We start from the raw sequence: 25,837 nt of genomic DNA on the forward strand, positions 1-25,837 counted from the left end.
AATACTTATTTGCCCCACTGTATGTTAAATATTGCGATTGATTTGGTGATTTTTGTGCATCCAGTGTTAAATCTGAGACTGTTATAGCCATTTTAAGTTGTGTTATACTTATATAAAAAATAATTCATCGGGATTTTATAAGGGAAACACTTTGAATTTTTTAATGCCGCTGCTCATGAAGACTCAAATATGGCTAAGGTAGGTGCCTGTTTTGGTGTTAGGTCTGTAGCAGCTTTGGTTTTGAAAATATTTGAATTTGAAGTTTTTGAAAATAGGCCCCCTACGAATCGGCCCCGTTTCCCGTGTCATGTTAATAGGCTATGAAGTCTATGGTTCAAATTTCATAAGTTTGTTTATTCACAAATTTCAAATATCATACAATTCGCACTCTGGCTTTATCCACCCCGTAAAAACATGAGAAAAACAGCATTTAAGTGACAAAATATGAATTGGAACCCAAAGCAAACACTTGATAGGTGCAATAAAAATGACAGAACACCACATTTCAAAGCACTGGAAGTTTTCAAGATTTTCTACAACTAATCGTTTCACAAATGGCATGCACTTTTTGCTTTGAGAAAAAAAAACATTAAAAAAAAAAACAACAACTGGACTAATAATGATGACTTCAGGCTCCTAGCATCTTCTTCACCATGTAGCCAGGCATGTTGTAGAGGAAGAGCGCCAAAATGGCGAGAACCAGCAGGGCGCAGACGATCTTGATGGTGAGCCAACGGTACTGATCGCAGACCAGATGCTTGGCCGCTTTTAGGGGGATCAGGAACCAGAGGAGAGCGATGTCGGGGCGACTGAGGAAAAAAGTTGAAAAGTAGAACTCGGTTGGTTGTCACAATGTTTATTTATTCAGGAATATGTTCCCATTATTACGACTTAGAATCGTATTCATTTGTCACATGGCTGCTTAATAACTATTTGTATTTGACATCGTTTTCATTTTTCCATTCAGTTTTTAAATGAATTTATCAGCAATCAAAGACATCCTGACATTTTGTTACAACCGTCTCCATTGTAAGGTTGGTTGTCACTTGTTATCTTATTGTGTTTTTCTTTAAAAATGACGACAAAACTTCTGAATACAATGTTTTTTTTAAAAATTAATTATCTGAATGAATAAGAAATAGGGGTGTAACGGTACACAAAAATCTTGGTTCTGTACGTACTTCGGTTTTGAGGTCACGGTTCTGTTCATTTTCGGTACAGTCAGAAAACAAAATGCAAAATATAAATGTGCTCGTTGTTTATTACACACTTTTGTGATTTCGACAATAGGAACATTAGCCTATATAAAGGTAGAATTCTGCTCAAAAAGTAGCGGGTATTTAAAGATAATAATCCAGCAACAATTTTCCTTTCAGACCCCGCGTATTGGTCAGCTTTCTTTCTGAAAGAAAGAAGAAAAAAGAAGTCCTGTGCTAAAGAGAAAAGCAATCCCAATGACAAAGATTTTAACATGTATTTTACAAATGAAATGCCTCAATGAATCATTTTTTTTCTCTTATGAACGGTTTTCAAAAGCTTTATTGGTGGATTTTCTCAAGTTAAAGCGCCACACAGAAATTAATAAATTTAATTGTGTAAGCAGTAAAGATGATCGGTCTGATCACGTCATTTTCAAAGTATCGGAATCGGCAAACAAATATCGGACATGCCTTTATTTATATGTATATATATATATATATATATATATATATATATATATATATATATATATATATATATATATTTTTTTTTTTTTGTTTTTGTTTTTTTTTTAATTTAAATCATTTTCTAATTGTATTTAACGTTACAGACAAAACGTCTTACACTCATCCAGAGTAGTTTTGGCTTAAAGTAGGGCTGTCAAATTTATTGAGTTAACGGTGGTAATTAATTTTTTTAAATTAATCACGTTAAATAATTAACGCATGCGCTGCACGACCCACTCACGCATTGTCGCGTTCAATCTATAAAGTCGCCATTTTACCTATAGATAGCGCTAAAAGGCAGCGTATAATGAGTAGAGAGAATTTTGACAGCCTTTGGAGCCATTTTTTATGTGGCCAAAGCCTTACTATACCTCTCTCAGGAATTAAAAATAACGTGGGAGGAAATGTGGGGAAGAAAGGTAGTAGTTGATCATTTCCTTTACACCCTATGTCCTTTCCCAACGCAGAGAAGATATATCAATTGGTGCCCCTACGCACAGTCATGGTTGCACTTTCCATCATGCATTTGGGCAGAAGTTAAATGGCTGCAGTATAATTTACTGAAAGCTCAACAAATACACTAGATGGCAATATTTAGTCACAATATACAAAGTCACATTTATCCTTTAAGACAGTGGTGTCCAAACTATTCCACATAGGGGCGCAGTGGGGGCTGGATTTCATTCCTACCAAACAAGATGACATCTTTTCACCAATCTGGTGTCTCACAAGTGTAATCAGTTGATTGCTGTCAGGTGCTGCTTGTTTTAGCACAAACTTCATTGGTTAAACTGTCTGTGCCCGATTGGTAGGAACAAAAACCAGGACCCACAGCGGCCCTTGAGGACAGGTTTGGACACCCATGCTGTAAGAATTACAAGTCTTTCTATCCGTGGATCCCTCTCACAGAAAGAATGTTAATAATGTAAATGCCATCTTAAGGATTTATTGTCATAATAAACAAATACAGTACTTATGTACTGTATGTTAAATGTATATATTCGTCCGAGTATAATTCATTTTTTTCCATAATGCATTGCCAAAATGTATTTGTTCGGGAAAAATGATCGGAAATGATTGGAATTGAATCGGGAGCAAAAAAAAAAAAAAAAGCAATCGGATCGGGAAATATCGGGATCGGCAGATACTCAAACTAAAAAGATCGGGATCGGATCGGGAGCAAAAAAACATGATCGGAACAACCCTAGTAAGCAGGATCTGTGTATAATTCGTATTATTTAATTACAGGTGTTTTAGCTCATTTCAATTTATTTTACTTAAATGGACTATTTTTTATTTTATTATGTGTTTATATTTTACAAATGTGATGTAGTGTTCATTTATATTGTATATTTTATGTTGTATAACTTTAGTTCCTATGTGAATATTAGTACCTACTTGTTTTGTTGTGGTAGGAGGGTTTTGTATTGAACACGGGGCAGTGTTGGTTATTATTATAGCAGAGAAGACAGCAGTAAATCAACAAAGACAAGTCAACTGTGCCCCGATCTACCACTCAAGAGATCTGATGGACTCAAAAAGAGGGTTACGATTGCATATTAGTTTGAAAATCGACCGGATCCACCGTATTTTTACACGAGTGACTTCCGGTCTGCCCGGTCTGCTAGCTAGTAGTATTGACGCAAGAGGGCCGCGTCTCACGTCAAATAATAAACTCTGCCATTCTTTTCGCGTGCATCGCGTTGAGCCGCTTCTGGGACGGGTCTAACATGGGCCGCACTGCGACTGGTGTGCATTGGTTGATTGACTTTAACGGCCGCGTTTCACTGCGTTCTCGCGGCGGCCACGTTGTCGCGCCGTTGACGTTTCTAGGTTATACTGTCCTACCGTCTTGGTCCTCACTATAGTAGAGAAGACGGAGTAAATATAATCTACACAAAGAAACTGTAACCCGATCGACTCACAGCCTCGAAAAGTAAAGGTTACATTACGTCAGGAACTCATTCGGTACACCTCCGTTCCAAACCGAGCACCAAGTACCGAAACGGTTCAATACTAATACATGTACCGTTACACCCTAATAAGGAACATTAGTGAAGAAGCATAAATTCCATTACGACTTCTAAATCAGAACAGGTTTCCAATATTGGTTCAACAGAAGCACTCAGTAACTCATTTAGAGGTATTAAACACAAAATTACCGTATTTTTCGGACTATAAGCCGCTACTTTTTCCCTCCGCTTTGAACCCCTCCGGCTTCATAGTCCTGTGTTTTATTTAATTACTTTTTTATCTCACCAAAAATATCAGCGCTTGATGGCAAAGACAAATAACATGTCAACATTCTGTCATGCTGCGTTGTTCTCTCTCCCCCTCTGTAAGCAAATTAACTCTCTGTTGAGGTGGGAGACACGCACATAGTGTGGAGCATAACTATCGTTTATCACGAACATTTCGAGTAAAATATATCGTTCCAAAAAATTTTCATCGTGACAGGCAGTGTTGTTTTAGCAACCATCACTACAATAAAAATATATTGTCAACGAAACATTTTTCCTGACGACGACGAGACGATAACGAGCTAAAAACGTGTTTTGGGAGACTAAAACATAACCAGACTAATGCCAGTTTTCGTCTGACGACACGAGGACGAGACTAAAATGCGCAAGTTTCCATCAAATGTTCACAATGTGTGATTTTATGTGTAGTTAGCTTGCATCTTAGCAGTGTCTGGTTGTCACTCATGTGATGTGCTTCGCCCTCCGCCCCGACTCAAAAGTGTGTCCTCTCCAGTCTCGAAGCTTGCACACTGGCACACACGGTAAGATTTGTTTTCTTATCTTGGCCAGAGAGAATATGCAATGTTGCTTTAGCCTTTAAAGGTCTGCGCTGTGCACCGTTGTTTTCGTCAGCGATAATGTAAATATGTCGCCAACGAACATTTTTTTTTCATGACGACGGCACGATGATGAGCTAAAAATGTGTCTTCAGAGACTAAAACATAACAAAATAGATGCCAGTTGTCATATGACGAGACAAGAACGAGACAAAAATTTGCCGCAGTTTCAGTCATAAGTTCACAATGTGTGTGTGTGCGTGTGTGTGTGTGTGTGTGTATTTTCGTATCGTATGTGTAGTTAGCACGCATTTTAGCAGTGTTTAGTTGTGTCCAGTGTTGGGCACGTTACTTTGAAAAAGTAATTAGTTATAGTTACTCTGTACTTCTGACAAAAAGTAACTGAGTTAGTAACTGAATTACTCTATAATAAAAGTAACTAGTTACCAGGGAAAGTAACTATTTCCGTTACTTTAAAAAGAAACTGTTGTATGTCAAAGAATTTGAAATTTTCTGAGCGGTATTTGAGTCAGTTGAATAGAGAAGAACGGACAGGTAGTTGTGTTATAGAACCTTGTAACATTTATTTCACCTCACCACCAACAGATTTATCCTACACTTGAAGTGCAACAAAAATAAACAGATTTGAATTGCTTATCACAGATGTCGACAAAAGCTTTGCCCCGGGACATAAATGACACTTTATATGCAAGTTCTTTCCTTTAATTTCGACCAACTTGAATTAGTGTTTATATCTCCACCAGTGTTGTCAGTAACGCGTTACTGTAATCTGATTACTTTTTTCAGTAACGAGTAATCTAACGCGTTCATTTTTCTATACCAGTAATCTGATTAGTTTCCTTAGTGTCTCTGCGTTTCTATTTTTTCATTGCCTCATAACGTATGTCGAATGAAGAATATTGTAGTCATGTACGAAGAGCATTTTGAATAGAAAATGCTAAAATAAAAGGTTCCCGGTACGTGTTTCCATGACAACCTCTTAGCTGTTTCCTGTTTTGGTCTCGCGTCACATGTTGCGGGACCGAGGCGGGTGGGCATTTGCGCCGAGTGTTGAGACGTTGCGAGGGAATGTTGATCTGTAGATATCTATGAATGAAGGTGAGTATTTTTCCTTCATTATGGAGAGTATCAGCAAAAGGTTGGACCCCCTACATGCGCGGCCGTTTCGTAGCTTTGCCGTAGCAACGACGGGCAGTCATCGCTCCAAGTTGGCAAGCTTTGTTTACATCATATGCGTATTCAACATTTATGCCGTGAGGTGATGTGTTCGGTTAGCATCTGTGGGATGTGTTGTAAGTCCGACTGAGTGTAAAGTGTTTCGTTGTCGCCACGTTTTTTGGCCAAATTGACCGCGTGTGTGTTGAGAGGAGTACTTCCGGGTTGTGCCCGCGCATCCGCGCCCGCCACCACCTTTGTGTTTATTGCACTGTACAATCCACTTGTGTGTTGTTGATTATTGTGCCGTCAGTTTGCATTGTTTTACATTGGCACTGATATGCTGTTAACCATAACCAGAAATTCAGAAGTTTTGACATGAGCCTTGATCCTAGAGTTAGCGGGGTTTAGTTGGTCTTTGGAGTTGTTATCAACAAATTACAAGCAGTTTGTCAGATATTTGTTAGTTTCAGGGCTCCGGAGTGGCTAACCTAGCCCAAAATTCTGATATTCCCCTTTAAATTCAATCATTGGAAAGTCAATTACATGTGATGACATTTTTCTGTTGTCATTCTTATGTTAAGGCGGCAAAAGGAGAAAAATGGGTAAAAAGTAACTGATAGATTACTTTTAAAGTAACTTAGTTCCTTTGATAATGAAGTAATCAGTAAAGTAACTAGATTACTTTTTTGAGGCGTACTCAGTAATCGGTAATTAAATTGCTTTTTCAAGTAATCTGTGACAACACTGATCTCCACCTCGTAAAGGACAGATTTTCCTCTGAATGCTCTGCCATCATATCCGTCTGCATCTGTTTTGCGTGTGTGTGTTTGCCGCACGCGCTGTTCCGGCTTGTGTGTGAAAACAACGGCTCTGAAGTACGTGCGCTATAGGCTCTAGCGTTTACGTCACAGAATGGGGGATTTGACAATAACGCAGCCATATTTACAAAGATGTCGACCGGCTTCCACAATTACGCGAAATGGACTCTCTGCTGTATTTATTGTTTGGTGTATGTTACTAAACTCATCAGCGATTCCGAAATTACAAATATCTATAAAGCTACGAACAGTTTTGCTGCGGATGGGTGCAGGACCTGCACATTATGACCGTATCAAACGGCAACTCCATCGTTCTTGCAAAGGTAGGCTATGTGTGTTTACTATTTTCATTGCCATGAACCTGAACACACCCCAAATCTTGGATGACAAATAAACAGAGCAGAGTAGACTCACTACGGCTGGTAGTTTCTTCAATTTATTCAGAGTAAGTAATGCACCACTTTTGACTGTCAGTAACGGTAACGGCGTTGCAACGGCGGAACAAAATAATTAGTTAGATTACCACGTTACTGAAAAAATAACGCCGTTATGTAACAGTGTTATTTATAACGGCGTTATTCCCAACACTTGTTGTGTCACTCTTGTGACGTGCTTCGCCTCCCCCCGACCCATCCACCCAACACACAGGCTTAAGCTGTGCCCATTCATGGCTCCTTTTGTGAAACACGTGTGTCAGGTCTTGCTTGGTAAGTTTTGTTTGGTTATTGTAAGCACAGAGAAAAATATTGAAGTGTTATACCGAATAACAACACTAGAGGGCATAAGCGACATTTGAATTCAGAGACTCACAGATGTGACGTCACGCATGCGCACTTCCTTCGGGAACGTTGGCCTTTCTAACTGAGGGGACAAAGTTTTGTTCGCTCCAGAAACAAATAAAAAGATAAAGAAAATCAATTTGACAGATGCATCAACTGCTGCTGTGTGGCGTCTGTTGCTTAATGCGAATTCAGATGGTCGTGTGGTAAAAATATTGAGCAGAGACCACTCGGTAAGATGTGGAAACACAATTCGCTAATGCTAAATTTACATTCATGGCTAACTGCTAGCACCTTATTCTTACAGGCCAAAAGCCTTATGTGAGAGGAAGAGGACCAGGCGTCGTCAGTTAAGACTATTCGGTGAGATGTTTTTATTAAAATGTTCTGCTGTTTAAAGTTGTATAAAATATATTTTCCACTAGAAGGGAAAAATATAATTTATGTTTTTGTGTTATGAAAAATAAGTCAATTACAGTGTTGCATACAAAGCGCTTTTGATAGCATAATTAACATTTTTGTGTTATGGAAAAATGTATCATTTATTGCATTAAAATGATCGGTAATGATAGGTTTTATTATTGAGTGTTTACACTCAGTATTGTTTGTAAAAGTTGTACAACATAAATGAAACCGAAAGATTGTAACTCAGGAACTGTATCATATATAGGTCAGGTTTTTTTTCTGATTGGGGAAAAAAAAGATCATCGGAGGGGATTCAACGATGGCGAGCTAACCAGTGATTGAAGAACCAAGAACATTGATGATTCTGGAATAACAGACGGACTGTCTGTCTGGTAGGATTGTATTAGTCATCGGACTGATACATATAGGCCTGTCGCGATAACAAATTTTAGTGTGCGATAATTATTCTCATAAATTATTGCGATATGCGATATTATTGCGCCCCCCCCCCCCCAATTTTTTAAAAACCAATTTACAATAACACAGTGAGAATACGTTATATATTAATAGATCAAGTACACCCATTTAAACGCGACAAATATTTACTCTTAAATTCAAAAATACTTTTTAAGAAATCACAACTAAAAACAATAGACCATGCCTCTTAAGTAAAAAAACAACAACATTGATACCGTACAGAAACACAGAATAAATAAAATGTGTTTAAAAAAAAAAAATTGCACTTAATAACTTAAGCATTTAGGTAAATGAAAACTTTTCCTGTCAAAGCTTCTGCAGTGGTGTTCCATAGGGATGCAACGATACAGTTAAGTCACGGTTCGGTACGATTTTTGATACGGGGGACACGATTTTCAATCCGATTCAATACATTTAATGCTCTGAAAAAAGAAAAAAAACATTTTTTTTTTGTTTCGTGTTTTTTTTTTTTTTTTTTTTTTTGCTAACGAGCAAAAATTAAATTGCCATCAAATAAACATGCATTTTATTGCATGATATTTATGTGCTTACTTCTTACTGATCTGAAAAAAATTTGTATAAAAGTGCTGAGAACAATCTTTACTGTTTGTAAAGTGAGGCAGGGCACACTGTTGACTGCTACAGCTCTCTTAGCAGCTAGGTTTACTACATTAGCAAGACATCCTATTTGTGGTCTGAATCCATCTGCGTCACCTGCTGAATTAACAATATTTGCAACACTATCTATAGTCACTGGTATGGATTGATTTGGCCTTCTTAACTTCCATTCAGTCATGGCAGTTTAGAATTCATCGATATAGTATATGGACTACGTGTCCCATAATCACTCTGGGCTCACGTAGCAAATGGCATGGAACGTAGCACATCTAGTTTGCCATTTCATGATATCTAGTGTGTGGGCGCATTAAAAAAGTTAGCAAGCGCCGCTGAAGTCACGTCTGCTCATTACTACACAACACCAGCATATGACAATCGACTTTCATAAACAGGACGAGTTTGAAGCACAGCGCTCTTAATTTCATTCAGCTGTTCGTTGTCAAAGCGAGGTTGTTCGTAGCAGCCAAGTCGGTAACAATTTTTTGGCGGACTTCGTTGTAAATATCCGGTGTTATGCCGAAAAATAGCCGCTCCGTGTGAAATGTCACTCCTGACGGGAGCGCCCAGACGTCAACAACACCGGCGCGCCATAGATGGTCCACAGTCACTCCGGAGCACTGACGCGGGCGGTATACGTTGAACAATAGGATATAATGGGAAATATAATGGGAACGATTGGCTCCGGTTTTTGCCAGACCTGGAACGAAGATGCATTTTGCGCAGTTGGTAACGAGGAATCCGAACTTTTAACAGCACGTCAGCCGCACGCGCACACGCACGTGCACACGAGGCGATAAATCGCAGCGGAAAAATTACCGCCTTCATTTTTATTTATCGCGCGATAAATGGAATTATTGCATATTGCGACAGGCTTAGATACATTTTTTCTCAAAGAGTGCACTCCAACGAACATTTGGAAAAAATCTATTGCCATTAGGGCTGTCAAACGATTGAAATTTTTAATCAAGTTAATCACAGCTTAAAAATTAATCGTAATTATTCGCAATTCAAACAATCTCTAAAATATGCCATATTTTTCTGTAAATTATTGTTGGAATGGAAAGAGAAGACACAAGACGATAAAGGAGATGAACATTCAACATACTGTACATAAGTACTGTATTTGTTTATTATAACAGTAAATCCACAAGATGGCATTAACAGTATTAACATTCTTTCTGTTAAAGGGATCCATGGATAGAAAGACTTGTCGTTCTTAAAAGATAAATTTGAGTACAAGTTATAGTCATTTTATATTAAAACCCCTCTTAATGTTTTTGTTTTATTGAAATTTTTAAAAATTTCAATCAAAAAATAAACTAATAGCTCGCCATTGTTGACGTTGACGAGAGGGACGTCACATGGCCTTTTTCTACTTCTTTCTTCCACAGTGTCTTTAACTACGTAAGGTAGTGATTGAAATACACCACAAGGTGTCAATGGCGAGTTTTAAATTAATTAGAGATCTACCCAAGGCAAAGTCTGAGTAAGTTTTATGTGTATTTTCCATAGTTATTTTGATTGGGAATGCCAGTTCTCTTTACATTGAGCGCTTTTCTTTTTGTGAACATTATTTTTTTGAGGGATAGGAATATTATTTTTGTTGTGCTTTCACCAAATGATACTGTAGCGACTTAACTGTTCCGACAAAATGCATGATGGGGAAGCAGGGCAACCATGACTGTCATTGGTGGCTGCAAATGGTATGCAGTATGTTCTGCGTTGTGTTCAATTAAGCGTGTTAAGAAAAAGATTGTCTCCTGTTAGTGATGGAATATTATTTTTGTTGTGCTTTCACTAAATGATACTGTAGCGACTTAACTGTTCCGTCCAAATGCATGATGGGAAGTTGGGCAACCATGACTGTCATTGGTGGCTGCAATTGGTATACAGTATGTTCTGTGTTGTGTTCAATTAAGCGTGTTAAGAAAAAGATCGTCTCCTGTTAGTGATGGAATATTATTTTTGTTGTGCTTTCACTAAATGATACTGTAGCGACTTAACTTTTCTGCCCAAATGCATAATGGGAAGTTGGGCAACCATGACTTTCAGTGGTGGCCGCAAATGGTAAACAGTATGTTCTGCGTTGTGTTCAGTTAGGCGTGTTAAGAAAAAGATCATCTCCTGTCATTTTTCCCCACGTCGTTTGCCACAATACTTATAATTGTTGTGAAAGAGTTGCCAAAGCTTAAGTCAATAAAAAGTGCGGTCCAATGAACACCTGTGTCTGCTCGCATCGGCGTAATTGTAAACTGTTTGAGGCAACGCATGAATGGTTCATTCCGTGCATGCGTTAATTGCATCAGATATTTGAATGTGATTAATTTTTTTTAAAATACCACCCGTTAACGCGATAAATTTGACAGCACTAATTGCAATTGTAAAAACTTGAGACATTGAAGTAGTTGCAATTGCAGCTAATATTGGACAAATTTTGACTTTCACGAAACAATTGACTGAGACCCAACACAACTATTTTTTGTTGTTGTTTATTTAAAAGTTTTGTTTATTACCAGCTCATCATTGTTAAATGTTAAATTGTTTAATTTCATTGTTCATGAAAAAAATATATGTAAGCAAATAGGTTTCCAACTGCCTAAACCTGATGTTTGATGCTGTCAACGTATCTAAACCAATTAAGCCTAACCTAGAACGCAGCTCCTATAGGTATACATACAGAAAGGTATAGATAGGGGCTACATTATCTTAGCTATGCAATGTTGCTTTGGCCTTTAAAGGTCTGTGCTGAGTGATCACCACACACTAAACTTGTAGCTTTAGCATAGCGTTTACGTTATTATTAGCATTTAGCACAGTGACTTCTGAGTGTCTTCTTACACTCAGAGGTGGGTAGAGTAGCGAAAAATTTTACGCATGTAAGGGTAGCGTTACTTCAATTTAATATTACTCAAGTAAAAGTTGTCATCAAAGAACTACAAGTAAAAAAGTATTTGGTGAAAAGAATACTGAAGTAATAAGTAACATGTGAGTAACTGCTTACATTTCTCTGCTTCTACATTTTAACAACGGGATTTTTTTTTTCTCAGCAAACCGTTATGTATATTAACTGACATTATAATGAAACTGTACCCATTACATAACCACATCAGTAATCAATAATTGAATTCCGGTGAGAGGGGAAAAAAATGACAGATATGAAGCATTATTCGTCCAAAGAACATGAGTGCCCTCTGGTGGAGAAAATAGTTCCTAGTTTGAATAGTGATTAGTTCCTTCATTGTTACGATCATGAAATTAAAAGGAACATACAGTATCTCTGGTTTCCGTGGTCAATCAGTGCCAGATAAAAACTGGGAGAGAGGTTAAAACCCGCACTTTAGAGTCATGTTGAAGGGCAGCGCTCTATGTGAAATACTTCATTTTTTACGGTGCTTTAAAGGCGACACATGATTGAACAAGCTGGCATGAGTATAGAAAGGCAAGCTTGCATTTGATTGATATAATGGAGTCATGTGATTATTGTTGCAACGTCTCTGATGAAATTGGTAGAGCTACTCTTGGCATCGCTGGCAAAAAAAAATCTATATATACTGTATGTCTAATACGTAGAAAATAGAGAAAAAATGTAACGACTCTTTTGTAGCCCAAAGTAGTGGAGTAAGAGAAGCATTTTTTCTTCACAAATATACTCAATTAAAAGTAAAAAGTATGTCTTTGTAAAACTACTCTTAGAAGTACATTTTTCTTAAAAAGCTGCTCAAGTAAGTGTAACGGAGTACATGTAACGCGTAACTACCCACCTCTGCTTATACTCTTGGGAAACTATGTACAGTTCGTCGCGTGCAGGTGAGTTTATTTAATTGCAAATATTGTGCTGTTTTACCGCTAAGTTTATATTATCATCATGAAGATGTTGATGTTTTTGGAAACTCTACAACTTTATTAATATATTTATTAATGGACTAAAACTTTTTTTTAAAAGTTTATAGATGTAAACATTTTAAGAAATGTTGACTAAAACCAGATGGAATTTGTATTTGAGTTTTCGTTGAAAGACGAACACATTTTGATATAATTAAAATATGGCTGAGACTAATCAGTATTTTCGTCCAAAAGACTAAGAAGAAAATTAAAAGAGCTGCCAAAAAAACACTGGTACTGAGTGATCATCACGTACTAAATGTATCCCGTAGTGTTAGCATAGCATTCGCGTTCGCATTACGGTAATGCTAATAGCGAGCGTCCTCTTAAACTCTTGGACAGCTTTTTTTTTTTTTTTTTTTTTTTTTAACATAGGGTTCGTGGCGTCCTGGTGGGTATAAATACGTAACTGAAAATAATGTACCGTTTTCCTGATTAGTGTTTATATATAATATATGTATCACCAAGTTGGCGTTGTCCTTGTAGATGCTACAATATGTGCTCATCTGTCAATGTTCATTTGAAATAGTTGGAAACCTTTACCGTAATTTTCGGATTATAAGACGCTACTTTTTTTCCTTCATTTTGAATCCTGCGGCATATAGTCCAGAGCAGTTTATTTGTTGATTTATTTGGGTTAATAGGTAACACATTATTTTACAGCGGCATCATATGACTGTCATAAGACCGTCATCCATTTATGCCCTGCTTGGATCTTTTACATCCATTCAAAAGTGAGATAATTTGCCGGATAACACTAAATGACATCTGTTATAAGCATTCGTTAATGCTCATTACAGTGTTATGTCATAATTATGATTATTATGATTGTCTAATGGCAGTCTTATGGCGCAACTGTCAAATAAAGTGTTACCAAATACCATAACTAGTGATTAATGAAACAACTGGAACAGCAACTGAAGAAATAATTAGCACAGAACACACAACATGAATTTTGATCATTACATACATCGGTAGCACTGCAATGCATGCTAGGAGGCATGTTGAACAACAACAGTGTTGACAGCAGGTGGCAGCAGAGGTTGACTGACTCCACCAAGGGAGCAGTGATGGCCAAATGAAGCTTCTTGAAGCAATGAAGGTTTGCTGCCAATTGGTTCAAATCTTCGTGGTGGTTCATTGGGTTTTATAACAGTTATATTATGTTGCTGTCAAATAAAGTGTAACCGGTTAATATCTTTCCATCCAGCGATCACATAATAAAGTGACGACAGCTGCGGTTTATCGTCCAGTGCGGCTTATTTATGAACAAATGCCGTTTTCGTGCCAAATTTGGTGGGTGGCGGCTTATAATCAGGTGCGCCTTATAGTGCGAAAATTGTAGTATTGATTTATTTATTTTTGAAGGTTTTTTTTTATTTTATTTTACAGACCAAAACATTTTTAAAAATGGTTGACTAGAACTAGACGAAATTAGTCTTGAGTTTTTGGTCAGCAAAAATTAGACCCAAAAAAAACACATTTCGAGACGACTTAAATATGACTAAGGCTAATAAGTACTGTGTTATCATCCAAAAGACTAAGACGAAAATTAGAAGGGCTGCCAAAAACAACACCGGTGACTGGCCTATTTGCTGTATCATGTTGCACTATACTATTTCATTTGATATCACACCATCTTGTATCGTACATCATCTTGAAATGTACTGTTGCTCCTTTCTGTAACAGTTACAACTCAGCGTACATAACAAGAAAAGTTTGGAAGGAGAGTGGAGGGAGTGGGGGCAGCGGTCAAAGAGGCAGCTAGCGGGTTATAAGTGAAAAGTGCCGGAACCTGCTTTTTGTTTTTTGTTTTTTGAGGTTGTCAGGCTCCCAGCATTTTCTTGACCATGTAACCCGGCATGCTATAGAGGAAAATTGCTAGCAGGGCCAGCATCAGGAGAGCCGTGACAATCTTGATGGCCAGCCACTTGTACTGCGTGCACACCAAGTGTTTAACAGCTTTGAAGGGAGTGAGGAACCACAGAAGGCTGGTGTCAGGACGGCTGCGGGAACACAAAGCACACATCTTATCGTATCATGTCAGATTTGCCCCGACTCGATTAAGTCTTGTTTTGTCAAATACTATATCGTACCTGAGCGGTGTTTAATGTATTTTGGCTCTTCCGAGTAGATAATTTAAGGACATCAGTTCTTGTTTTCACATGATATTGTGATGTCGTAACATATCGAATCCTGTGTTTGTATCCTATTGCGAAACAACATCACATCGAACCTACATACAAGACGATTATCAAACTATGACGTTGTATGGACGCAAGTGTTGCTTCCGTTACCAATGACTGGAGGTGGGAATCTTGGGGCATCTAACGATTCGATTACGATTCAGAGGCTCCGATTCGATTATAAATCGATTATTGATGTACCACCCCATACACCCCTTCACCCCCGCTTTTAATGTTTTGTACAATAGTTCCAAAATTGTTCAAAAATCCTCTCAGGCTAAACCAAATTACTATCAGTATCAAGTTAACAGTTAAAAACAGTAAATAAAATACTCAAGTCCCCATTCTGTATCAGCAGCTTTGAAGTACATTCAATTAATTTAATGTTGCGAATCAACTGTTAAAGTTGTTAAAATTGCTCTCGTTATTCCATAATTTCCCTTCTGTCTACTTTCGGCATGCGAAAGTTTTAAAACTGTTTTAAAGATAGATTCAAGTCAAGATTTTGCCAATTTGGGAGTACCGTATTGGCCCAATATAAGACGGTGTTTTTTTGCATTGAAATAAGACTGAAAAAGTGGGGGTCGTCTTATATACGCGGTATAGATGTTATACCCATTCACGACGCTAGATGGCGCCAGATATCATTGAAGCGATGTTCTCTCATTTTGCATTATTTTATTGCAATGTTTTTCCTTGTTCAGATTTGTTTCAAGACTACAGTTACAGTTCGACTTCACTTTGATGGTTAATGCAGTTATTGCAATTTTGTTGTTTTATCACAATAGATTGGTTTATTTACATTTCAAAAACCAGAAGCCATTCATTTACAAATGTGATTGAACTTTAGTTTACATATTTAAATGTTCAGATATTAAGATTTGAATGAGGCAAAATAACATGCTTTTTCTCTCAAATATATTGTTATAATCATTTGTTTCAGATGTACTGTAATTATTTTCTGTATAAAAAGTCATTTGGTGTTCAAAAAGTTTTTTTCAAACTTGAGTTTTGAAAAAGAGGGCGTCGTCTTATAATCAGGGCCGTCTTATATTCGGGCCAATACGGTATTTTAGATAAAAAGTTAATTAGGTTCGCAACAACAGAGCCTTCTAGAGAAGTTTACTGCTTTAAGATGGCGGCTCTTTACTAACGCCGGCAAGTCTGTCATTTCGCATCTAGTTCTCTATATATGTTCTAACGATGCCGTCGTCTGTCAATTTGCATCTAGTTCTACAGATATGTGATATCTACCGTAGTCGTATGTGGCCGTATTTTTGTAGCAACTAGCAACTGGGCGTTGTTTTTTGTGGCTGTCGGCCGCAGTCAGGCATTATTGTTTTTTTATCTAGCGGCATGAGTTGAACATGATATTTACAGGCATGAAAATCTCTCACCTTTCGGCGAAATTCGCCGTTTTGAAGTCAAAAAGGGCGACCTACGTGAATTGCATAGATCCGAGGAGAAATTCTTTTTGGGAGGGGGGGGGGGTCGGTAGGTTTTATTTTATTATTATTATTATCATCATGTGATTAACTTAGTACGTAAACTGAGCACTTAAGAAATCGGTTCTTTTAAAAAGTGACAATTGGACTGTCAGCAAATCCTTCTAGATGCTTCGCTGACGAGAACCAATCATCGGCCCAAGCTGCGTTCCATTATTCCAAACGCGCGCACTCCTTACGTGTACACGTAGTGCTCGGAGAGCCTTTGGTTGCATTGCAAAGCTGCGAAAACAAAAAGCAGGCCTTATCCACACCGGGGCAGACCAGAGCGCAGCATACACACTTGCCTGTATTTGCCAGCAGATTGAATTTGGTGAGTAATGGTTTCAATCGTTTTCACATTTTGCGATATAAAAAAGTTACTGCCATTCGTTGCTGCTTGCGTTGAACCCTGCCAGAGCTAGCCAAATCACCCATGAAAAAAAAATAGCTCCCGTTAAATTGGCGTCAAGCTTGTGTATTTAGCGGTAATATAAACGAAGAAACACACTGTTGAGTCAAATTAAGCGGCATGCTCTCGGATGGAGGGCGGCGCCTCGTATCGCTCCCGTCGTCCGCCTCGGCTGGGACTTGAGCTGACGGCCGGTGTCGGCACAACACCGGCCCGACGACTGGTGGGAATGACTCTTGCTTCTTAAAGCTTTTCAGCAATACAGGGATCCCTCGTTCTTCACGGTTAATGGGGACCAGAACCCGCCGCAATAAGTGAAAACCGCGATGTAGCGCCCCCCCCATTTTTTTGTGCGTGTTCAATGTATTTATTCAGATTTTACATTGGAAAAAAGATACATATATATAAGACATGTTTTTTCACTTTTTTCACCAAAGTATCATTTATAAATGGTTTTCAAGCACTTCAAAATGTAAGAATTATGATAAGTTTTAAACATGTTACTGCCCCACCGAATTATGTTTTAAACAAGAATAAAGTAGTAAGAAAATGCTTGGCTTTATTAAATGCTTCATAGTGAGTCTACTCAAACCCTCTCAGGCTTTGTTAAACGGTGATTGACACATGTGCAAAGTTTTTCTTTTTATATATATATTTTTGTTTGAAGCAACTTATTTGATTGAATAATAAAGACACAAATGTCTTAGCCAAAATGTGGCCCAAAGGCAAAACAACATTACTTCAATGGAAAAATTTGTTTCAATCAAGAAAAATAGTTTTCAAACGGTTTTTTTGTCTCAAATTTATTTTTGCAATCAAAAACAATTTTTTTTTTATTGAGTTGACTTTTTTGGGATTAAATGTATACTGTATACTGTATTTTGATTGAAGTAACTTTGTTTTTGATAGAAGTAACTTTGTTTTTTGATTGAATAATAAAAACACAAATCTACCTCCATAGTTATTGAGAGAGAAAGAAATTAAGAAAGCTTTAAAACTAAAAGCCACCGGGGAGTCTGTTTGTTTTTTTTGTTTTTTTTTAATAACACACATTACATTACATAGACATGCCTCGTAGGGAAAGGAGATTGAGGGATAAAGGAGTTGGATGAGGCTGCTAAAGGCAGTGGATACCTCATCAGCTGGGTGAATAGCAGACCTGGTAAGAACAAGTTTGCAAGGATAGTCGGGTCTTAAATACAATTATAAACACAATTACAATGTTATTTTTCTATAAGATTTTATGTCATCGCTTTATTAATCATTAGGTGCTAGAGTTGTTAAGTATGGATAATAATGAAATAATAGTTTTAGAAAACTGTGCTGTTGGTGGCTCAGTGACCATCTGATGTGGTTTGTTCTCAGATGAATAAGTTGAGGGAGGGAGTTTTGATGCAGAGGTTGAAGGAAGAAAAGTGGCAGACTGACTTAGTCACAGCCAGAAAGTGTTGATGACAGTTTGATTTCTATTCACTGTTGCCCCCTCCCAATTGAAGTATGTCACAGTCGCAGCCAATTATTATCTAAAACTGGTTAAAATTGAAGTTATGTTGTTTTAAGGTGCATTAAATACTTGTTCATGTGCCCCTTTTGATCTACGAGCACCTGCCCCTCCACCGGTCTCTGCACGGCCCTGCTGAAACACAGCGTGGGTCGACAGAGCCCAATATTTTGATGGGGTGTACAGTGCACTGGAACATATTTCCTCCACACCCTTCTCACCTTTTTAACCCCTGACCCATTTTCATGCCTGTATTTAGTCTCGGTCCGTTCCTCATTGCGTCCCGAAGACCGCGCTGACTGTGTTTTAGTTCCGCTTTACCTGGTATAATTCAATAATCGGAATTTGGATGTTTGTGAATCATTATCGAATATTCCGCGGCCGAATGGCAAATAATCTAAGAATCTGAAATTTCGCACGCCTCTACTAATAACGCTAACGAAAATACTTCGTTAACGACCCTTTTTTTAACGGGAGACTAAAATGCAATGAGACGTTTGCCAGTTGACATTTCAGGAGACAACACGAAAATACAAAGCAGTTTCTGTCAGCTCTTTGCAATGAATGAGTTTCAAAATTGACCCGTTTTCAAATTTGGATATGTAAAAGGTACCATTGATCTTTGCATACCCAAACTTGAAAACCAGTCAATTTCAGTCTGAACATAATACAAGGGATAAGTCGCAGGCTAAGCCAAACTATTAAAAGAGTGCGATTTATAGTCCAGAAAATACGGCATTTAAACAGCTCGTATTTTTTAATTTACTGTAGACCATTTGAGTTGTCTGTTTAGGGTGAAAAGCTTTTTCATACTTGGGTTTCTCCAGAGGTTCCGGCTCGTTGCGACCTTCCCCCGCTGGGCATTTTTCTGCCTCTTCACCAGTCAGAAGATGAAGTTCTGCCTCTACTTTGCCCTGTAGACACAAACACAAAGAGGAACTTGGGAACCACCAACACAGATGACCAAGTGCAGGGATGTCCAAACATTTTTCTCTGAAGGCCACTTTAAAGGGAACCTCGGAACCTTAAAGACTTGTAGGCTCGAATAAGCCACAATTGTTCTCTTTTACTAAGATATGTTATTAGAAACACATAAAATATTGCCATTGATATAAAAATCTATATTTAGTACATTTTTTGATCTACGGAGGGCGCCATGCTTTTATACCTGCAATGGACGCTCGGGATGATGACGTAGATTGTCATTGTCACTCGACGAATACTACCGGGTTGCTGCAATTCCTTTTACCCGGCAAGACGTCCAACACATACGTACTTACTATTTGTGTTATTATTGAGTCTTTTATTACCTTTTCATTGCCTCAAAATACTTTTTGCATGTTTCCTCTCATACTTTTAAGCATTGTGTTTTCTTGTAATAGCTTTAAAAGCGGATTGTTGATCTGTTGACCACATTAATCACGTAGCATATTTAAACCATCCCTTATTTGATATTACTATGTTTAAATATTTTCTTAAGTCATCTTTAAAAAAGATGTTTGATCTTTGTAAAAAAAAAAGCAAAAAACAAAAAAAGAACAGTTTAAGGGCAGCTTTTTGTTGCATGGGTATGTTTTGCTATCATTCCTATTGAGTCATTGGGATATTTTAAATAAATGATGGACATAAATCTGTTTGGCTACTCTACGATGCATCGATAATCATGATAACCGTGATCATCATCAACACTAGGGCTGAACGATATTGAAAAAAACTATTGCTGCGATTTTTTTGGGGTTTGCGATATATTGCGATATTATATTGCAATATTTTAAAAAAATGTATATATATTTTTTTCAAGAAATTTTCACAAGATGACTTAAATAGCTGTTTGGAAAGACTTTAGATGACTCACCATCACCACAGTGTACAGTCATCCCTTGTTTTTCGCGGTTAATGGGGACCAGAACCCGCCGCGATAAGTGAAAAACCACGAAGTAGCGCACCTCCCCCATTTTTTTTTTTTTTTTTTGTGTGTGTGTTTTTTGTGCCCAATGTATTTGTTCAGATTTAGCATTGGAAAGAGATACATATAAGACATGATTTTTTTCTCACTTTTCCCCCCAAAGTGATTTAAAAAATGTATATAAATAAATGGTTTTTAAGCACTTCAAATGTCATAATTATGATAAGTTTTAAAAATAACTGTCCAACCAAATCATTTTTGAACAAGAATAAAGTACTGTAGCAGATAAATGCTTGGCTTTATTAAATGCTTCTGTTTATCTACTTTAGCTGTGACCGTTGAAGTGACATGTAGAAATTTCAAACTCCTCATGATCACTTCTGGCATTTAAATGTCTCCAACGTCCCCACAGTACACACATTCATTCCAGCGCGGCTTCCTTACAACTGTTTAACAAGTTAAACGATGATTGACAGATGCCCGTGTGAAGTCTGCTTCTTTGCCAGATCAAAGCCATTGTTGTGCCGCAGTGACTGAGAGGATCAAAAGTCTGGGAGAGGGAGGGTAGGAGGCTGTGCGCAGACCAGAAAGTGAGGCGTATGTGGATAAAAAAAAAAGAAAAACTATCGCATTTGCTTGCGATGGGACTATTGCGCACACGCACATCGCGATGGCGATATTTAAACGATATATCGTTCAGGCTTCAACAACACCGTGATCATCGTTCGATAATCGAATCGTAGCACCCTGAATCGTAATCGAATTGAATCGTGGGGTGCCTAAGATGGCACACCCCTAATGTCCACTGGAGTGACCGATGTCCCTAAAAGGGTTGAATAATTCATTTGTTTTTTTCAAAATGGATCCTACAAATAATTCATTTATTTTATTAAAAACTAGTCATAAATATTTTTATTATCCATTGCAAAATATGCATGGGCACACTATTACTACAATTGGATGTCAAATGGGGTCCGAAAGGTATTGCCCCGTGGGAAGAAAGTTTGAGACGCCTGTCCAATATGAATGTGATGAAAAAAAACAAACAACAACATTATTGGGGCATAAAAGGGTTAATCAAGTCTTTTTTTTTTTTTTTTCAATCCAATCTTTGTGTTCAACGTCTTTTTATGTAAAGATTCCATGTATATCATGGATATTTGTAGCTTATAGTCATGTGCAGGTCAGGTTTTGCGACTTTTCACAATTCAGTTGCATGAAAAAGCATCTCAAAACTTTTGACCATGGGTGTACAGTGTATAATTTACGCTAATAGCGTATTATAAATGACGCCAAACGTACGGTGAGTTCAAACTCGTCATCCTCGTTTCGAGCCACAAAAGGCCACCATCCTTTGATCCTCTTCTGCTTGAAGATGGACACAGTGGGCATGTCGGCTTCGTTGGTCACCATCTCGATAGTGCACTGTTTGGCTGTCTTGGCGCCGCGCGGGAAACGATTCAGGTCCAGCTCGATTGCACCTTTTGATGCGGAGAGATACAATTCCACATTTCCAATCTAGCGCCTACAATTGGCAAATTGTGATCACCTAGGAAGTCATCGGCCGAGAAGTGGTCGGCGTCCCACACTTGTAGGTTTAGGCGGGCCGGAATTTTGTACTCTGTCTCATCCCAGGCAAACATGGACTCCTTCTTGGAGATGACGATCTTCTCCTCAGCCATCAGGTAGTCAAAGGGGTAGATAAAGCGCCAGTTGAAGTTGCCCTCGCCGGTGATGGAGTGGTAGTGGACATCTGTGTCCTGCTTGTCTTCCTGCTGCCCCTTGAGCCAACTGGACCATGACAAAAGATTCATAAATTCTGTGAGAAAACAAGGTTACCTGAAGATGGCAGGTTTACCCCCTGACGAATATGTCACTGGATTTCTCCCCGGTGAAGATGTCATCGTCTTCCAGTACTACTTCATCTGTGTTCCAAATGATGACCCGCAGCTCAAACCTGAAGGGGATGCATATACAGTATATGACATGTTTTTTCATTTTTTTCCCCCCAAAGTATAATTAAAAAAAAAACATTTATGCATATAATATACTGTATATATATATGTATATATATATATATATTTTTTTTTTAATAAATGGTTTTTAACTCATTTGCTCCCAAAAATGTATTTATACGTCTTATACGTTTTTTTTTTTTTGGGACAAGAGCAATCTCTAGGTTCTCTTGCACCTAAACTGCAATGCACAATGCTCAAAACTCATTTTAAAGCAATAAAACTGGCCACTGGAAGGAAGTAGCACATTTTGTAAGATCTCATCTCGGGCCAAGAAAGGAAGTGAAGAAAAATAGTCAGGAAACGGAAGTTGGAGTGATCTTGTGAAGACGCGTGAGAATTTGAGAAAAATGTGGAGAACGATCGTGGAAAAAAAGCAAACGACACGGAGGAGTGTTTTGAAAAGAAAAGGAAACCATCGTCAAAGAAGGATTCAAGAAAATCTATTTTGATGAGACAGACGGTGACGGCCACAACCGCGTCAGGTTCCACGCGCGTTCTGCGTAGCTCACGTAGCGTTACTCCTGAGCCCGAGGTTGAAACCAACGATGAAGATGATGAAAAAAGTGAAACCGATCTTGATCCAGAATCATCAGATTACTGTGAGCCACCTCATTCAACCGGGAGCACCGTTTCCCCGTTGTTATGTGCACAAGTAGTTCAATAGTTCAATAGTTTAGTTATGTGTAAATAAATTGTTACTTTGCGATCAAAATCTCTATTTGTCTTGTTGTTTATGTTATTTAGTAGAACGAAAACATTATTCAGATGTTTGGGATGTCACAAAAGCGAAAAATAGCTGTGTTAAAGTCAAAGTTATGTTTCAAATGTATGCTTTTACAAAAAGCTCAATTTCTCTGTTTTTTCATTAGAAATTGGAAAATTGCTCAAACTAATCTATTTTCTACTTCTGATTTCTAAAGAATGGAAAAAGATATGAACTGTTTTTTTTTCCTGCTGAAAGAAGAGAGTCTAATCTTTTGGTGGGTTCCATGTTTATATAGCAATAGAACAGAATTTTCTGTGGGCCTTGCAAAATCAGTCAAAATCCACTAAAACGGCTGGGAGTGAAGGGCATTGCTCCGGTGAAAATGGCTGGGAGTGAATGAGTTAAGCTAGGGGTGTCCAAACTTTCTGCAAAGGGGGCCAGATTTGGTGTGATAAAAATGTGGGGGGCCGACCTTGGCTGACGTCCTTTACGTAGAACAATATTTTTAAGCACATTTTAGCAAGCCATTCTGTGCGTCACATTTGCTTTATTATTTTTTATAATTAATAATTTCAACAATCTAGCAACTAGCCTTTGTGGCGTTCTTTTGACTCTCGGGCTCTTGTGAAATACTGCTGCTGTGAAATTAAACTAGCTTCAAGTTGCTTCAATTTCTCGCTGCTAATCTTCCCTGTAATCTTGTCGTACATCTCGGCGTGTCTTGTTTGGTAATATCGCCTTACATTGAACTCTTTAAAAACAGCGACTGTCTCTTTGCAAATGAGGCAGTCACAGTTGTTGCGTATTTTAGTGAAGAAATAGTCCAATATCCACCTATCCTTGAAGCGTCGGCCGTCGCAGTCAACTTTTTTTTTTTTTGGTTGATTGTCACCATTTTAGAAAATTGGAAGTAAAGGGTGACATGGAGTAATGTTGCTTAGAGTGCTGCTGCCTTTTAGTGGGTAAATGAGGAGCAGCATTTAGTGTGTAAGCTACTTCATACGCTGGTAGCAGTACTGCTGACCAATTTATTAAGTCTGTGTGCGGGCCAGATGTTATTGATTTTATGAGAGAGGCTGGGGGCCGGATGAAATTTGACCACGGGCCGCATTTGGCCGCCGGGCCGGACTTTTGACATGTCTGAGTTAAGCGCTTCAAATGTAATAATTATGATAAGTTTTAAATATGTTAGTGTCCCACCGAATCATTTTTAAACAAGAACAAAGTAGTAGAAAAATGTTGGGCTTTATTAAATGCTTCATTGAGTGAGTCCACTCAAATCTGCTCAAGCTGCTGACTTGCACACAATGAGTTGCCAAACCAGCTGGTAAACAGGTTAAACGATGATTGACGCATGCGGCACTTTGAAGTTCACTTCTCTGGCAAGATCAAAGACTAAACATCTGTCAATCATCTTTAACTTTAATAGGCAACTTCAGTGCACTCACTGCCCGACCAAAGAGCAGGGAAAAGAAGGGAGGGAGGGAGACCACGCGATCAGCTCGGGACAGCTCATCTTTCTTTCTTTTTTTAAACTGGAAAAAAAAATTCGTGATGGACTGAGGGCGCAAAGTTTGAAGCGCGTGTACCAAGGGATCGCTTTACATGCGTCCAAGGCTATATGGTTAAAGCGATTATATTACAAAATAATGAGAATAATTACTAATTCCATATAATTTATATCAAAATTTAACTCACAACGTACACCGCCTAAAAATGAAAAAAAAAAAAAAATCCAAATTTGCTGCACATGGATGTCAAATTTGTTTGTTCTGTACTTTTTTGGTTTCCTGGGTGAAATGTCAAGGGCAGGACCAGGTGCCATCATGTCCTTGGGGAACATGTCCACCCACATCTCAATTCTGCCCTGCAATTGACCACGAGAAGAAATTGATCATCAAACGATAAGAACACTGGTTAAGGTGCGAGACGGCTGATTGCTCACTTGTTCAATTCCCGGTTTGTCCGGGTGATGGAGCGGCCTGTTCTCCACGTGCTCCGGTACCAATTTGCAGCCAACCCGCGGTATTTCCTCCCAGTGCTTGAGCACGGTCAGCGCCAGGTGCTCATTGGTTTGCTTCTTTAGACCTGAGCACGGTTATGTTTTTAGTCAGTTTGTTCTTCAAAAAACAAGAGCAGGAAGGAAACTGGTTACCGTTTTCATCCTCTATCTCTGTGGGCGCCATGAAAACGCGGTTCTCCACTTTGACCCGTCCACCAGGTCCGTAGTGAGGCCCGTCCAATTTGCCGTCCTTGCACAGCTTTGCCAGGATCTGAGTGGGTTTCATTGGGTCTCGCCAAATGTTGTAACCGTGGCTGCAGAGAGTAAGGACAAAATAGTGACCCTCCCAAAAACACATTTTTTTCTTATAGTTATAAATAGCAAGGTCGCTTCAGGTTGCTACAGGTTTCATCAAGGAAAATTTAATACCGTTTTAAGACCACACAGAATCCAATGCCAGTTCTGGGGCTAATTTTACAAAATATTTTTTCGACACAACTTCAAACGTTGCATCGCAATTTAAAAAGTTAAGTCTTACTAGATGAAATTCGATGCCTTTTCGTAACACTTTTACATGATTACAACATTTTTAAGAATCCACAGGAATCCTGATTATTGTCAATACATTTTAAACCTTCAGAATTCTTTTGAAGAAACTCCTACCTCGGAAACTTTCACTTCAAGGTATGCATCCTTAAGCTGTGTTTGAGCTTATTTTTCTAAGGAGACTCCCCACAAGCCCCAAATGTTTCACTTTTCTAACAGCTCAATGAATTTACAGATGTCAGATGTAAGTGTTTAGTACAGTGGTACCCCTACATACGAAGTTAATTCGTTCCAGGACCTTGTTTGTAAGTCAAAATAGTCGTGTGTCGAGCAGGATTTTTTACATGAGAATACATTGTAATTCCATTAATTTTTTCCACAGCCCAAAAACCTACACTAAATCCTTAATAAATAC

At 38.2% G+C, this 25,837-nt stretch overlaps 1 protein-coding gene and 1 long non-coding RNA gene across 5 annotated transcripts in view; one reads left to right on the forward strand and one right to left on the reverse strand.

Moving 5' to 3' along the window:
• Window positions 1-386: 386 nt before the first annotated feature.
• The window catches only part of LOC130930914 (otoferlin-like), an 82,732-nt gene continuing 57,281 nt past the window's right edge, over window positions 387-25,837 (reverse strand). For 2 of the 4 annotated variants that reach the window (XM_057859241.1, XM_057859238.1), the window contains exons 35-42: window positions 25,030-25,190; window positions 24,820-24,962; window positions 24,653-24,741; window positions 22,009-22,107; window positions 21,700-21,941; window positions 21,453-21,631; window positions 19,058-19,158; window positions 13,021-14,667 (exon numbers count right to left, since the gene is read on the reverse strand). In XM_057859241.1, the coding sequence (XP_057715224.1) occupies window positions 14,487-14,667; window positions 19,058-19,158; window positions 21,453-21,631; window positions 21,700-21,941; window positions 22,009-22,107; window positions 24,653-24,741; window positions 24,820-24,962; window positions 25,030-25,190 (1,195 nt within the window). In that variant the 3' untranslated portion in view covers window positions 13,021-14,486. Of the gene's footprint in view, window positions 810-13,020; window positions 14,668-19,057; window positions 19,159-21,452; window positions 21,632-21,699; window positions 21,942-22,008; window positions 22,108-24,652; window positions 24,742-24,819; window positions 24,963-25,029; window positions 25,191-25,837 lie in introns of those variants that run through there. The other 2 variants (XM_057859239.1, XM_057859240.1) reach the window with 2 other exon arrangements.
• LOC130930916 (uncharacterized) lies at window positions 7,340-8,137 on the forward strand. Its single transcript, XR_009067127.1, has 3 exons — window positions 7,340-7,512; window positions 7,587-7,642; window positions 7,950-8,137. It is a non-coding gene; the product is annotated as an uncharacterized LOC130930916 (long non-coding RNA).

This window comes from Corythoichthys intestinalis, chromosome 15 (assembly GCF_030265065.1).
Source record: "Corythoichthys intestinalis isolate RoL2023-P3 chromosome 15, ASM3026506v1, whole genome shotgun sequence".
Classification (NCBI taxonomy): Eukaryota; Metazoa; Chordata; class Actinopteri; order Syngnathiformes; family Syngnathidae; genus Corythoichthys; species Corythoichthys intestinalis.